Consider the following 13,283-nt stretch of genomic DNA (forward strand, 5'->3'; position numbering starts at 1 on the left):
ACCACTGAGCTACACACCCATGCACAGAATTCGACTAGTCCTCCATTTGACCTATTGTCATTCAAAATTTCACTTTTCACTGTGTCGTTTACAGCCAGCTCAATCGAGTCGTCCTCTAATGATTCTCAGTATACTTATCTACCCTACCCGAGGATCGAACTCGGAATCTCCACCTTAGGAGGGTGACGCCTTATCCATTCGGCCAGCAGGGCGATGATTCAACTCCGGATCATGTTGATGTCTGTGACTGTTTCGCCGATTACATGAGTGATTACTCTACCTCTCGAAAATTCCTTGATGGAAATTTTGCGAAGGTTCAAAGGGCACGCCCGGATTTGAACCGAAGGACCTGCTGATCTGCAGTCAGCCGCTCTACCACTGAGCTACACACCCATACACACAATTCGACTAGTCCTCCATTTGACCTATTTTCATTCAAAATTGCACTCCTCACTTGGTCGTTTACAGCCAGCTCAATCAAGTCGTCCTCTAATGATTCTTACTAAATTTATCTATCCTACCCGAGGATCGAACTCGGAATCTCCACCTTAGGAGGGTGGCGCCTTATCCATTGGGCCAGCAGGGCAATGATTCAACTTCCGATCATGTTGATGTCTGTGACTGTTCCGCCGATTACATGAGTGATTACTCTACCTCTCGAAAATTCCTTGATGGAAATTTTGCGAAGTTTCAAAGGGCACGCCCGGATTTGAACCGAGGACCTGCTGATCTGCAGTCAGCCGCTCTACCACTGAGCTACACACCCATACACACAATTCGACTAGTCCTCCATTTGACCTATTTTCATTCAAAATTGCACTCCTCACTTGGTCGTTTACAGCCAGCTCAATCGAGTCGTCCTCTAATGATTCTTACTAAACTTATCTACCCTACCCGAGGATCGAACTCGGAATCTCCACCTTAGGAGGTGGCGCCTTATCCATTGGGCCAGCAGGGCGATGATTCAACTTCGGATCATGTTGATGTCTGTGACTGTTTCGCCGATTACATGAGTGATTACTCTACCTCTCGAAAATTCCTTGATGGAAATTTTGCGAAGGTTCAAAGGGCACGCACGGATTCGAACCGAGGACCTGGTGATCTGCAGTCAGCCGCTCTACCACTGAGCTACACACCCATACACACAATTCGACTAGTCCTCCATTTGACCTATTTTCATTCAAAATTGCACTCCACACTGTGTCGTTTACAGCCAGCTCAATCGAGTCGTCCTCTAATGATTCTCATTAAACTTATCTACCCTACCCGAGGATCGAGCTCGGAGTCTCCACCTTAGAAGGGTGGCGCCTTATCCATTGGGCCAGCAAGCCGATGATTCAACTTCCGATCATGTTGATGTCTGTGACTGTTCCGCCGATTACATGAGTGATTACTCTACCTCTCGAAAATTCCTTGATGGAAATTTTGCGAAGGTTCAAAGGGCACGCGCAGATTTGAACCGAGGAACTGCTGATCTGCAGTCAGCCGCTCTACCACTGAGCTACACACCCATACACACGATTCGACTAGTCCTCCATTTGACCTATTTTCATTCAAAATTTTACTCCTCACTGTGTCGTTTACAGCCACCTCAATCGAGTCGTCCTCTAATGATTCTCACTTAACTTATCTACCCTACCCGAGGATCGAACTCGAAATCTCCACCTTAGGAGGGTGGCGCCTTATCCATTGGGCCAGCAGGGCGATGATTCAACTTCGGATCATGTTGATGTCTGTGACTGTTTCGCCGATTACATGAGTGATTACTCTACCTCTCGAAAATTCCTTGATGGAAATTTTGTGAAGGTTCAAAGGGCACGCCCGAATTTGAACCGAGGACCTGCTGATCTGCAGTCAGCCGCTCTACCACTGAGCTACACACCCACTCACACAATTCGACTAGTCCTCTATTTGACCTATTTTCATTCAAAATTTCACTCCTCACTGTGTCGTTCACAGCCAGCTCGATCGAGTCGTCCTCTAATGATTCTCACTAAACCTATCTACCTATCACCTTAGGAGGGTGGCGTCTTATCCATTGGGCCAGCAGGGCGATGATTCAACTTCGGATCATGTTGATGTCTGTGACTGTTTCGCCGATTACATGAGTGATTACTCTACCTCTCGAAAATTCCTTGATAAAAATTTTGCGAAGGTTCAAAGGGCACGCCCGGATTTGAACCGAGGACCTGCTAATCTGCAGTCAGCCGCTCTACCAATTGAGCTACACACCCATACACACAACTCGACTAGTCCTCCATTTGACCTATTTTCATTCAGAATTGCACTCCTCACTTGGTCGTTTACAGCCAGCTCAATCGAGTCGTCCTCTAATGATTCTTACTAAACTTATCTACCCTACCCGAGGATCGAACTCGGAATCTCCACCTTAGGAGGGTGGCGCCTTATCCATTGGGCCAGCAGGGCGATGATTCAACTTCCGATCATGTTGATGTCTGTGACTGTTCCGCCGATTACAGGAGTGATTACTCTACCTCTCCAAAATTCCTTGATGAAAACTTCGCGAAATTTCAAAGGGCACGCCCGGATTTGAACCGAGGACCTGCTAATCTGCAGTCAGCCGCTCTACCACTGAGCTACACACCCATGCACACAATTTGACCAGTCCTCCATTTGACCTATTTTCATTCAAAATTTTACTCCTCACTTGGTCGTTTACAGCCAGCTCAATCGAGTCGTCCTATAATGATTCTCACTAAACTTATCTACCCTACCCGAGGATCGAACTCGGAATCTCCACCTTAGGAGGGTGGCGCCTTATCCATTGGGCCAGCAGGGCGATGATTCAACTTCCGATCATGTTGATGTCTGTGACTGTTCCGCCGATTACAGGAGTGATTACTCTACCTCTCCAAAATTCCTTGATGAAAACTTCGCGAAATTTCAAAGGGCACGCCCGGATTTGAACCGAGGATCTGCTAATCTGCAGTCAGCCGCTCTACCACTGAGCTACACACCCATGCACACAATTCGACTAGTCCTCCATTTGACCTATTTTCATTCAAAATTTCACTCCTCACTGTGTCGTTTACAGCCAGCTCAATCGAGTCGTCCTATAATGATTCTCACTACACTTATCTACCCTACCCGAGGATCGAACTCGGAATCTCCACCTTAGGAGGGTGGCGCCTTATCCATTGGGCCAGCAGGGCGATGATTCAACTTCGGATCATGTTGATGTCTGTGACTGTTTCGCCGATTACATGAGTGATTACTCTACCTCTCGAAAATTCCTTGATGGAAATTTTGCGAAGGTTCAAAGGACACGCCCGAATTTGAACCGAGGACCTGCTGATCTGCAGTCAGCCGCTCTACCACTGAGCTACACACCCATACACACAATTCGACTAGTCCTCCATTTGACCTATTTTCATTCAAAATTGCACTCCTCACTGTGTCGTTTACAGCAAGCTCAATCAAGTCGTCCTTTAATGATTCTCACTAAACCTATCTACCCTACCCGAGGATCGAACTCGGAATCTCCATCTTAGGAGGGTGGCGCCTTATCCATTGGGCCAGCAGAGCGATGATTCAACTTCGGATCATGTTGATGTCTGTGATTGTTTCGCCGATTACATGAGTGATTACTCTACCTCTCGAAAATTCCTTGATGGAAATTTTGCGAAGGTTCAAAGGGCACGCCCGAATTTCAACCGAGGACCTGCTGATCTGCAGTCAGCCGCTCTACCACTGAGCTACACACCCATACACACAATTCGACTAGTCCTCCATTTGACCTATTTTCATTCAAAATTGCACTCCATGAAGGTCCATTTATGGGGCTAGTTCAAGGACGAATGTATTGAGATTTACTGTTAGATGGGAACGAGCTCAGAGACCTCCTCGTGGTGTTCCTGGAAACTCAACTATAATGTTTTATTTTTGAGGCTAACATCTGAGCATTCGATTGTTTGGCTGGTTTGATTATCAAACCAGCCAAATTGGCGTTGATTCCCAAAAAGAACTTTGATGAAAATGTTAGCAATTGGGGCGAGCAGCCCGAGGAAGCATTGAGAAAGTCGTTTAGGGTCATAGAAGATTACAAGAGGAATCTTTGCAATAATAAAGTGATTATGAAAGAAACCAATGCATTACCGACATATCAAAGTCTCGCCCGTTTACTCGAGCACGTAGCACAGTTGGAGGCCAAAACGGGTAGAAGGTACGTTGTTTTCGAAAGCGATGTCCAATCCGCTTATAGGACGATACCGATAATCGCGAGTGAGAGGAACTTCCTCGTTGCCGAGGTGAATTCGGTTAAAGTGAGGCACACTAGACTCCCCATGGGTCTACGGTCGAGTGCATACATGTTCTCAAGGGTGTTCTCTTCGCTGCATAGGATTCTAAGAAAACTGATGAATCCTCTGGAAGCCGGTGGGTTGAGTTATCTCGATGATAACTGTTGCTCCAGAATGCATGGAAGAAGAGGCGATTTGTGTGTTGCTGCTGATACCAGCAGCGTGCGGGGTAGATTACGCATGGGAGAAAATACAATGTCGCACATGTCGCACAATATCCTCGTCGCAATGTCATTGCGACGAGGATAACAGTTTTGGAGGATTCACGATAACAAGAGATTGCAGTGAAGATTTCGTGGTTAGTCTTCCTCGTCGTAAGCAACAGAAGGTCGTAGAGCAAATAGCGTCTGTTCTGGAGAGGGGAGTAGTGAAAGCCGAGGTGTTACAGAGTCTCATCGGCAAACTATTATTTTACACCCAGATGTTCCCAAGATATCGGGAAGGGCTGTCTCACCTGTACAGTCTGTCCACTGTCATGCAGAATGAGCATTTACATGGCGTAAGGTGTTCCGAGAGAACTGCGGATTGTCTAACTAGGTGGCTTGAAGTTGTCTCTTCGAATTTCGAGAGGAAGTGAAGCCGTGGAGCGTGGGTGTCGTGCCGAGCGTCAGAAGGACTCAGAGGGTCTGATATTGACTGACGCCTCCACCGTGGCCTTGGGATGTATCGTCGTACGATCGTCCAGCACGGCTGAGATTGGCTCTTATAGCCGACTCCTCGTTGAAGACTTGGCAATGGTTGAGGAGATCAACGTGCACCAAAGGGCGAGTAGCGACATGGTTGCTTTGGAGCTTACCGCAACTCTGATGGGTGTATTGTTGGCGAAAAAAATGGGGTTGGACCTCTCCAAGGTCCTGATACTGTCGGATTCAAAATCGGGTATTAGTGCGCTGAAGAAGGGCTTCTCCGCAAAAGTCGGTCCAGCCAGGTTGGTTGCCGTTATCACACAAATCATGAGCGACGGGAATCCCGTCACGGGATCGAGGTGTCGAATTTATCTAGTGATAAGGTAAATCATATTGAAGGGCTGCTAAACGTAGATGCTGACAAAGTCTCGCGTGATATTAGCTATACGCCACCGGGGTTGGTTGAAAGAAAAGTCTCATTCGAAGAGGTGAAGAGCGTGTTAGTCGAAGGAAGGTTTTAAATAGGCTGATCAGATCAGTGTGTAATGGGCAGGAGCGTTTCGTTATGACGAATAAATGTTCAGTTTGTTGTCGTATCACCAATGACGTCTTATAATGGTTAGTTGAGTACTTTTGTCGCCTATTGTTCGTGCAAAAATGGCCAAAGGAGGGAAGGGTGGAAAAGGCAGAAAAAACAGAGAGCGAAAGAAACAAAGGTATCAGTAGGGCGCAACAGATGAAGAGGTTCAAGGAGGCGCAGCCGTTGGAAGGATTCGAAGAGGAATCTCGATTGAATGAACAGCTGAGGGGAAGATCGATTAGAACATCGACCATGCAACAATACAAGACAGCAGAGAAGCTGTTTTTAGAAGTGAGCTCATATCCTATTAACGCAGACATACTCCAGCTATTCATAAGGGCGTTGCTGTCATTGGAGCCAAAGCTGAATAGCAACACTATCTCTCAGTATGTGACTAGTGTCAAAACATTATCGGCAATTAAGGGGCACCCTCATTTGGATAGTCAGGATGAATTTCTGGTGAAGAGGGCGTTAGCCGGAGCACGTAAAATCAGGGAATCAGCCAGTGTTAGTGCTAAGGAAGCGCCGATAATCTCGGATGAAGCCGTTAGAGCTATAGTGAACTTAGAAACCACTGTTGGATCGGTAAGTGATCAGCTAAGAGTGTTAACGCTCATGAGCATTGGAATTGTAAGCAGGTTGGATGAAACTTGGAATCTGAGGGGGAAAAATGTTCACATAGCACAATCGACGAATCAATTGAGAGTGATTATTGATATTTGGAACCCCAAAACCGTGGATGGTCGGATACAGAAGACAGTGGAGTGTTGTTCGGGAACGAAAGGGAAAGCGTGCGGGACACTTTGGTGCGTAGCGCACGAATTAAAGGAAAGGAAAGAGAACTTGGTTGCGGATGATTTGAGAATCTTTCCTGATATACGCAAGACGACCTACGCTCGAAAGTTGAAGGATCTTCTGCAACAGCAATTGCAGTAATGCTGACAACCAGTGCGTTGTGGCCAGAACTAGGACCAGATGGCAACGACTGCTTTGCGCTCCCAATGTCATGAACTAAGCGTGTGTAGCACAAGTTCTGGCGACTGTCACAACTAGCGATGCTTGCCAACATCTAGCCATGAGCAGTCTATCAGCTTGTTCCCTGTATTCAAGATGAATCACATCATTAATATCTAATACTATTAGACTAATAGAGATTATCTTTATCCGATGCCCTAAGAGATAGAATCTGGCAACGCAATCACTCTGATTTGAACGTGACCAAATACGACAACACAGACATGAGAAGCACGGACGACCGTCACTGCGCGGATCGTTTGCGGTACTCCCTTAGCTCCTTGATTAGGGGAATGACGTTCTTCCCCTCATCAGCATATCTAATTAGCCTCAGCTTCATCTATGTGAACAAAATGTTAGACCTACTCGCCTATACGTTCGGATGCATAGGAGTGGAAAGCGAGAGTTTCGGCCTCAGTTACAGTCTTCGCTCTGTTAATGACCATCGCTTCACTGAGAGCACATGCACTACGAACGCCATCGCCAAGATCGTACTCACATTTCTGCTTCCCTCCTCGCTCGACGTTTTTTCTCTGCCACTTGACGCTTTTGCTCCATCGCTATGTACTCAGCCGCTCTCCTACGGGAAGCTCGCTCTTCTTTCTCGTCTTCGTCTACAACCAGAAACTGTTGTTGCTTGCTCTTGCCGTGCCACATCAGCGTGCTCACTGAGTTTCTCGAACATTTTCCCCGAATAAGCTGCCATTTTCTTGCCCATCTCCTGTTCATATTCCTTCGCCCTCCTTTTCTTCTCCATCTGCAGGCTGCGTGACTTTTCGAGTGCGTTTTTCCACCTGTCGGGCAGGTATTGGCACATGAAGTTGGGACTGATCTGCGACTTTCGCATTTTCTCTTCTTTCTTCACTCTGGCAGCCTCATGAGCCATTTCCTTTTCCAGGACTTGTCTTTCTAAACGTTGCTCTTCATTAGATTGAAGAGCCGCTAGCCGCGCCGCCTAACGGCATTACATCAGGAGCGTAAAATTGGCTCTTCACGGTTTCCATTGTGAGTATCGATAATTGAGAGAATGCTTACTTGATCTTCGATCATCTTTCTCCTCATCTCTTGTTTCGCAGTAAAGAGTTCCAGCTCTCTCTCCTTGCGCAGTTCGAGCTGTCGAGCTTTCTCCGCAGCATATTCCTCTAAAAGGCAGTGAAATGTTCCTGAAGTTGAAGCGTTCAACTGTGCCTATTTTGCGCTCTTCCTTGGCAGATCTCTTGGCTTCCCGTGCTCTGATTTCTTCCAAATATGCGTTTGCTTTCTGAGTCTCAACCAAGGCTTGGATTGCAACGTTGCGGCGTGCTTCCTCTGCTCGGCGCTGAAGCACGATAAACGAATTCTAATATCATGTGTCCATTCCGCCTTGGTATTATCCATGCTGTTAAAGATTAACAGCGAACTTGGCATTGTTAAGATATTGATAGTATCAATTTGATACAAGCACACGACTCACCTCAGCTTGAAGATCCTCTGCAGCCTTCTTTCTCAGTATCTCGCCCTCCACCATTTCGTCTCGGATCTCGGCCACACGTGTCTCTTTCCATTGGGCCAGCTGGGCTTGCTGAATCTACACCGAGGTGTACCATCCTTTCTCACGACAGTAAAGCCCACCTCGGCGGTCTTCTTTGCCTTCGCTTCATATTCAGACTTCTCCTTGAGCTCTCTCTCTAGCATCCTCTGATAGTTGAATTTGGCAACATCCTCAAACCGTTGATCCCTCAAGTGCTCGAGCTTAGCCAATTCTTCCTTAAGCCGTACCTGGTCGTCATTATTCATGATTGCAGCTAATTTCTAGGATACCTGCGCCTCACGCTCGGCCAATACGTCACTATACATCATGGCACTGTGGAAGCTCTTGATACGATCAGTCTGCTCCTTGAGGATCTTATTGGCTCGCTGAATAGCTTTGCGTCTCTCTTCTAGCTGGTATCGAGCTTCCTCCATATCAATTCTCTGCCTGATCGGAAATCCTCTGATTTGCATGCTCCTCAAAACTCGAAGAAAAGCACACTCGTGAGGACTCCTATCGCGACAGGTGGATGACCGGCCTACCTCTCTCGCTCTTCTCTCTCAATACGCTCTATACGATCTTGTTCCTTCTTCTTGCGACTTCCATCTAAGGTGTTTGACCAGCCCCCGGCTCGAGCTTTCGACTTCTCATGCATAGCGAGAGCCTGCGAGCAGGAAAGACCATACGCTCACCGAGGAGGAGTCAACTCGGCTCAGCGAATACCCGCTCTCGCTTCTCAGCTACTGCTTTGTCATCATCGGTCTGACCAATGGCCGACTTCCGAATTCTATCGAGCTCGGAAGCATTGACAATCACCCCAGACATTGCTGAATGTAAGCCTGTGAACCACAAGTCACAATACCTTTTTCAATTTGGAAGATTGACATGAACACAGTATCGCATCACGGATAACATAGTGCGGGTGCACACAAACGATCTGTTCGCTGAGGCTAAAGAGTGATTAGGGTTCGAGTGTTATGTATATCCCGAATACCACACCCCAACTGGCAGCTGATACCGGCCAGTGATGGTCGTGCGCGCCAATAGCGTCGGCATTCCGAGTATCCGCCATGAATTGGGCGATATCGGCCGGGGCGACCAAATTTGAATTCAGGTCAGACACCGAGAAGCCAGTCCTCCCTCCCAATGAATGGCCATCAACGGTCTGGAATCTCCTTTAAGCAATCAATGATTACAAATAACGACGTCGAGAATTATTCAAAATGGTTTAGGAATGTTCAAGTCAACCTATTCGAAAACGGGAGACAGAACCCGTAGACGACTTGACGCAGTTTCCAAGACCCAGAAACGCCCATTCGCTTGAGCGAAAATTCTGCAACTTCTGAAGGTCTCCGGCAAGGTGAACAAACCAGTGAGCGTCTCCGTCTTCAGATCAACACGCCACAAACGCATCCCGGCCGCCCCACGTGAGAAGCCGCAGAGCCAAGCGAGTCGTCTTGAACTATCTACATCTAGCCATCCAACGGCGAAGTCAAAGGTAGTGATGGTTCTGCGTCCTACACTCGGGGTCCACAATATAAGTTCAGATTCGGGATGTCGCTTTAGCTGAGTCTGGATCCAGAAAAGCTGTGTTACACCGTCATGAGTGGCGGCTACCAGACATTGGTATTCACTCCCAGTACGGTCGACCACAGAGCTGATACCCACATCATCACGAACGCTTATCCGTACCACTCCTTCGGCATCTTCTGTCAACGCCAAAGCATAAACAAACCCGTCACCACAACAACAGGCAGAGAACAGAGCACCGACCCTGGCAGCACCAGAGGCTGACCTAATACGATGTCCTGGCCCGTCAGTAGCAGGACTAGAACCAGTCATAGGCGATTCCCAGTCATAGACACGGTGGAGCAGTCTGGTGATGTTATCAATCAGGATCAATGAGCCATCTGACGGGTCGACGCACATACTAGAAATACTTGCCAAGGCATCGGCATAATCCAGGCTGGTGACACGGCCTTCTAGGTCAACTTTGCCGAGACGAAACCCGATGCTAGGAACCAACCACACGAGACCATCGGCATCAGGTTTTCTACAAAGAATAGGACCAACCAAGCAAGGCGTGAGATTGAACACGTCGAAACCCTCCATCACTGGCCAGGCGTAAGAGCAAATATCATAACGACAATCTATTCCATGTGCACGTGTGGCGAGCCAAGCGAGTACTACTACAGCACGCTCACGTTCCTCTGGACTGATTACCATCAGAGGAGGAAAAGCACTGCATCCATACTTCAACGCTTTGGTTACGCCAACTCAACATTCTGAGCGACGTTGAGAAAACAAGTACTCCACTACTCAAAATGAGTAGAAGATGAAGAATTATTGAAGCTGATGTTCTTATCGGCACTTTTTGCGAGGCTTCATTGGTTCTTTTGTAAGATACGCCTAGAAATGGCAAAAGCAGAAGATTACACTGGAACAGCGCAAGCCGCATCGATGACGAGGTCAATGAGGTTCCAAGCGAGATAAGGGCTACTTAAATGGTTGACCTAACCACCGCTGCTATCAATGTAGTCAACTACTACGCCCAGTAGAAGCCAGTCAAGCTTATTGCTGACAAAGGAGGCATCATACTTATCCGCTAAGGAGTGTGTAGTAACATCTCGACTAGGCGAGTGACCAATCAGGGAATCATCGAGAAACCTATAATGTTTCCGGAGGGGACACATTTATAACCTTCCACACGATTAGCACCACTTTAATCAGCTTCCCGTGTAAATGTCATCACATTAGAAACAGTTTTCCCATTGTTATTGAATCTTGGAGAGCATTATTTCTCAAAGCCAAATGGATCCCTGTGACCGATACCGAAGGGAAATTGTTGCAGAACAATTTGCGCTCCCGACGGTACCCTCATATCTTCCACCCGACACGTAGTTTACATCACTGGTCAACTAACGTGGAGCATTGATCCAAATGACTACCCTCCAATTAATGGAACGCGAATAGAGATCTTCCATCCAGACAACGTATGCTTGACGAAGTAGCGGCTATCAGAACTTGAAAAAAGCCATCAACTTTTGCCAGATATCACTTGTAGCAATGCCTATAATGAGCCCACTACCCAGCAAGAGAAAGACGATGCCTGTTGTGCCGAGAAAATAGACAGCAGCACCGCCGCCAACGGCGAGGCAAAATAGCGTCAACCTGAGAGGAATACATCAACAGTATATCAATCTGGCCTTGCAAGATGAGTTCAGTGGCACATGCGTGTAATCAACTACGTGAGTTGGTGACAATGTGGAAATTCTGGGAAATCATTATTGATTTCTGTATACTCCTATCCGAATGTTTGTGAACACTAATGATTAGTGAGAAAACTCCCGAGCTCAGCTGAGGAAAGCGAACATATATTCCAACACAAAATTGGCAACTGTAATTTTCCGAGGCATTGGGATCCACTCACATTCCCTCCTTGGTCGCGACCAGCTTTACGACCGCATCAAGCCTGGACCTCCTAGGGTCTTCGAGACACTCCCCGATGTGTGCCTCCAATGGGTTGAACAATATATCGCCAAGAGCCAGATCAGTGAAGAGCTGCGGAATCCTCGTCTCTGGATCTGCCATTCAATTTCTCACTAGACGATTTCATCGTTAATACCTTTCAGTGTGGCGTACCGCTGAGTTTCGTATTCGAGAACGATAGAATCACCTAAGCCCAATAAAAATTATTCCCAACTTTCGCGCGACTCGGAGAGCTACCATATTTTTCCGCACATTCCTCTCCAACCCAACCTAGCTGGATGTCTATATCGACATCAGAAGGATCGAACTTATGGAATGTCGTCTTCTGCCTCCTCAAAGATGTCACTAACTCATCTGCTACATCCTTGCGCACAGAAGGTGACATGAGAACGCAATACCTAACCGTCACAAGTTCAACTTGGTCATAATGAAAAGTTACAGGGGGTGGCCCCTTATTAAATTAACACGCTGTATGAACAGCTGAGGAGAACTCACTGTCGTCACCCCCCAAGCCGAGATTGAAAGCCGCGCCCCGTTATTACACTTTCATCGAGTCAGAGACACTCTTCGATGGTCTACATAGTTGCTTAACATTAAGTTGGTTTATTTCCAACGGTACTTCCCTCAGCATCTCCGACAACGTTTCCTCGATCGTCTTGGTGCTCAACTGCCGAGTACTCACCTCACGCCCATCATCTAACAAGCCATGCCTCAATCATGGTGAACTCTAATAAGAGCAAATTAGGGAATGAAAAACAGTTCCAAACCAATCGCCTCTAGGATGATACGTGCCGACACTGACTACGTTTGATATCGTGCGAATCGTTATGATAGAGGCGACGATCCAGAAATTCCATGCGGAAGTTTGGAATGTGAAAATCACCCCTACCCTTTACTACAGTATAATTTAGCTACAATATCATTCCGACGAGGTAGTAATTGATCGCTGTTCACAACCAAGAAGTTCACTGCATGAGAAAACTTGTATCTGAAAGCTCGTACTGTTCCCCACCCAAGACCACAACTCATCCTCACATCATAGCTTTCAACAAAGGAGTGGTATGACTTGATCGCGTGTACACTACCATAATTGGGTGATCTGAAAACGCAGCCAATCCAACAGAGTGTGGCGAAAAATCATCACCGCTCAACATTGCTTCCTTCTCCGCCGTTTCCACAGACGTGACCGTCCGGTACACTATTGGCAGCTCGTGCAATATCCACCTAGCAGAACACTACCGCGCGCCACGAAATTAAACAGCAAAGTACCTCTTCAATGTCCTTGGATTTATCTCAGCGATCGGCATCAAACTAGGAGGGATCTCGGGATGGGCTGGCATGAAAAGGAAGATTGTCGGGGTTGTCCTCGGAGTTATCGGCAATGACTTGAACAGCTGACACATACAACAACCTCACATGTCTTCAGTGCCCCCTCATCGGTTTCGCCCCTTCTTCAATGAAGAGCGGTTCGTATCGTTCGGACATACTTCAACCCAGTACTCACCGCTCGATCAGTATGGGAGTTGATTCTCCCGAATTTGATGTACCCCTTGAGATCACTGGAGACCTCATCCCAGGCTGGCGCTATACTATGACAATATTCATCCAAGTCCGAATACACCTAAACACTTCGAAACTTCCCCTCCAAAACTGTCCTCCACTTACCTCGACAACCCCAATGTCAACTGAGTGGTCCATGATGCTATGATAGTTTCACTCGTGAGTCGAGCAGAGTAGTCGCTTGG

At 47.2% G+C, this 13,283-nt stretch overlaps 4 protein-coding genes and 19 non-coding genes across 23 annotated transcripts; all 23 read right to left on the minus strand.

Annotated features, from left to right (window-relative positions):
* Positions 1-139: 139 nt before the first annotated feature.
* Positions 140-212, minus strand: Pmar_PMAR024633. The gene has a single exon. It is a non-coding gene; the product is annotated as a tRNA-Arg (tRNA).
* A 108-nt stretch (positions 213-320) lies between these two features.
* On the minus strand, positions 321-393 carry Pmar_PMAR024634. Its single transcript has one exon. It is a non-coding gene; the product is annotated as a tRNA-Cys (tRNA).
* Positions 394-513: 120 nt separating this feature from the next.
* Positions 514-586, minus strand: Pmar_PMAR024635. Its single transcript has one exon. It is a non-coding gene; the product is annotated as a tRNA-Arg (tRNA).
* A 108-nt stretch (positions 587-694) lies between these two features.
* On the minus strand, positions 695-766 carry Pmar_PMAR024636. The gene has a single exon. It is a non-coding gene; the product is annotated as a tRNA-Cys (tRNA).
* Positions 767-886: 120 nt separating this feature from the next.
* On the minus strand, positions 887-958 carry Pmar_PMAR024637. The gene has a single exon. It is a non-coding gene; the product is annotated as a tRNA-OTHER (tRNA).
* Positions 959-1,066: 108 nt separating this feature from the next.
* Pmar_PMAR024638 lies at positions 1,067-1,138 on the minus strand. The gene has a single exon. It is a non-coding gene; the product is annotated as a tRNA-Cys (tRNA).
* Positions 1,139-1,258: 120 nt separating this feature from the next.
* Positions 1,259-1,331, minus strand: Pmar_PMAR024639. Its single transcript has one exon. It is a non-coding gene; the product is annotated as a tRNA-Arg (tRNA).
* A 108-nt stretch (positions 1,332-1,439) lies between these two features.
* Positions 1,440-1,511, minus strand: Pmar_PMAR024640. Its single transcript has one exon. It is a non-coding gene; the product is annotated as a tRNA-Cys (tRNA).
* A 120-nt stretch (positions 1,512-1,631) lies between these two features.
* Pmar_PMAR024641 lies at positions 1,632-1,704 on the minus strand. The gene has a single exon. It is a non-coding gene; the product is annotated as a tRNA-Arg (tRNA).
* A 108-nt stretch (positions 1,705-1,812) lies between these two features.
* Positions 1,813-1,884, minus strand: Pmar_PMAR024642. The gene has a single exon. It is a non-coding gene; the product is annotated as a tRNA-Cys (tRNA).
* Positions 1,885-2,161: 277 nt separating this feature from the next.
* Positions 2,162-2,234, minus strand: Pmar_PMAR024643. Its single transcript has one exon. It is a non-coding gene; the product is annotated as a tRNA-Cys (tRNA).
* Positions 2,235-2,354: 120 nt separating this feature from the next.
* On the minus strand, positions 2,355-2,427 carry Pmar_PMAR024644. The gene has a single exon. It is a non-coding gene; the product is annotated as a tRNA-Arg (tRNA).
* Positions 2,428-2,535: 108 nt separating this feature from the next.
* On the minus strand, positions 2,536-2,607 carry Pmar_PMAR024645. Its single transcript has one exon. It is a non-coding gene; the product is annotated as a tRNA-Cys (tRNA).
* A 120-nt stretch (positions 2,608-2,727) lies between these two features.
* Pmar_PMAR024646 lies at positions 2,728-2,800 on the minus strand. Its single transcript has one exon. It is a non-coding gene; the product is annotated as a tRNA-Arg (tRNA).
* Positions 2,801-2,908: 108 nt separating this feature from the next.
* On the minus strand, positions 2,909-2,980 carry Pmar_PMAR024647. The gene has a single exon. It is a non-coding gene; the product is annotated as a tRNA-Cys (tRNA).
* A 120-nt stretch (positions 2,981-3,100) lies between these two features.
* Positions 3,101-3,173, minus strand: Pmar_PMAR024648. Its single transcript has one exon. It is a non-coding gene; the product is annotated as a tRNA-Arg (tRNA).
* A 108-nt stretch (positions 3,174-3,281) lies between these two features.
* Positions 3,282-3,353, minus strand: Pmar_PMAR024649. Its single transcript has one exon. It is a non-coding gene; the product is annotated as a tRNA-Cys (tRNA).
* A 120-nt stretch (positions 3,354-3,473) lies between these two features.
* On the minus strand, positions 3,474-3,546 carry Pmar_PMAR024650. The gene has a single exon. It is a non-coding gene; the product is annotated as a tRNA-Arg (tRNA).
* Positions 3,547-3,654: 108 nt separating this feature from the next.
* Pmar_PMAR024651 lies at positions 3,655-3,726 on the minus strand. The gene has a single exon. It is a non-coding gene; the product is annotated as a tRNA-Cys (tRNA).
* Positions 3,727-6,783: 3,057 nt separating this feature from the next.
* Pmar_PMAR024652 (merozoite surface protein, putative) lies at positions 6,784-8,315 on the minus strand (the record flags this gene model as incomplete). The annotated part of the gene is made up of 8 exons (XM_002778457.1): positions 6,784-6,859; positions 6,906-6,992; positions 7,039-7,153; positions 7,209-7,494; positions 7,575-7,679; positions 7,723-7,857; positions 7,993-8,106; positions 8,151-8,315. The coding sequence occupies 8 exons, from the start codon at positions 8,313-8,315 to the stop codon at positions 6,784-6,786; spliced, it is 1,083 nt and encodes a 360-aa protein (XP_002778503.1).
* Positions 8,316-8,330: 15 nt separating this feature from the next.
* Pmar_PMAR024653 (hypothetical protein) lies at positions 8,331-8,874 on the minus strand (the record flags this gene model as incomplete). The annotated part of the gene is made up of 3 exons (XM_002778458.1): positions 8,331-8,496; positions 8,592-8,713; positions 8,773-8,874. 3 exons carry the CDS (start codon positions 8,872-8,874, stop codon positions 8,331-8,333), a joined length of 390 nt encoding a protein of 129 aa, XP_002778504.1.
* A 718-nt stretch (positions 8,875-9,592) lies between these two features.
* Positions 9,593-10,161, minus strand: Pmar_PMAR024654 (hypothetical protein; the record flags this gene model as incomplete). The annotated part of the gene is made up of 3 exons (XM_002778459.1): positions 9,593-9,621; positions 9,684-9,959; positions 9,990-10,161. 3 exons carry the CDS (start codon positions 10,159-10,161, stop codon positions 9,593-9,595), a joined length of 477 nt encoding a protein of 158 aa, XP_002778505.1.
* An 894-nt stretch (positions 10,162-11,055) lies between these two features.
* Pmar_PMAR024655 (hypothetical protein) lies at positions 11,056-12,762 on the minus strand (the record flags this gene model as incomplete). Its single annotated transcript, XM_002778460.1, has 8 exons — positions 11,056-11,220; positions 11,480-11,633; positions 11,675-11,725; positions 11,776-11,936; positions 12,081-12,234; positions 12,438-12,526; positions 12,574-12,637; positions 12,683-12,762. Coding segments are annotated over 8 exons (906 nt in total), but the record flags the coding sequence as incomplete, so codon positions are not given.
* Positions 12,763-13,283: the final 521 nt, after the last annotated feature.

This window comes from Perkinsus marinus (assembly GCF_000006405.1).
Source record: "Perkinsus marinus ATCC 50983 genomic scaffold scf_1104296949386, whole genome shotgun sequence".
NCBI classification, from domain to species: domain Eukaryota; phylum Perkinsozoa; order Perkinsida; family Perkinsidae; genus Perkinsus; species Perkinsus marinus.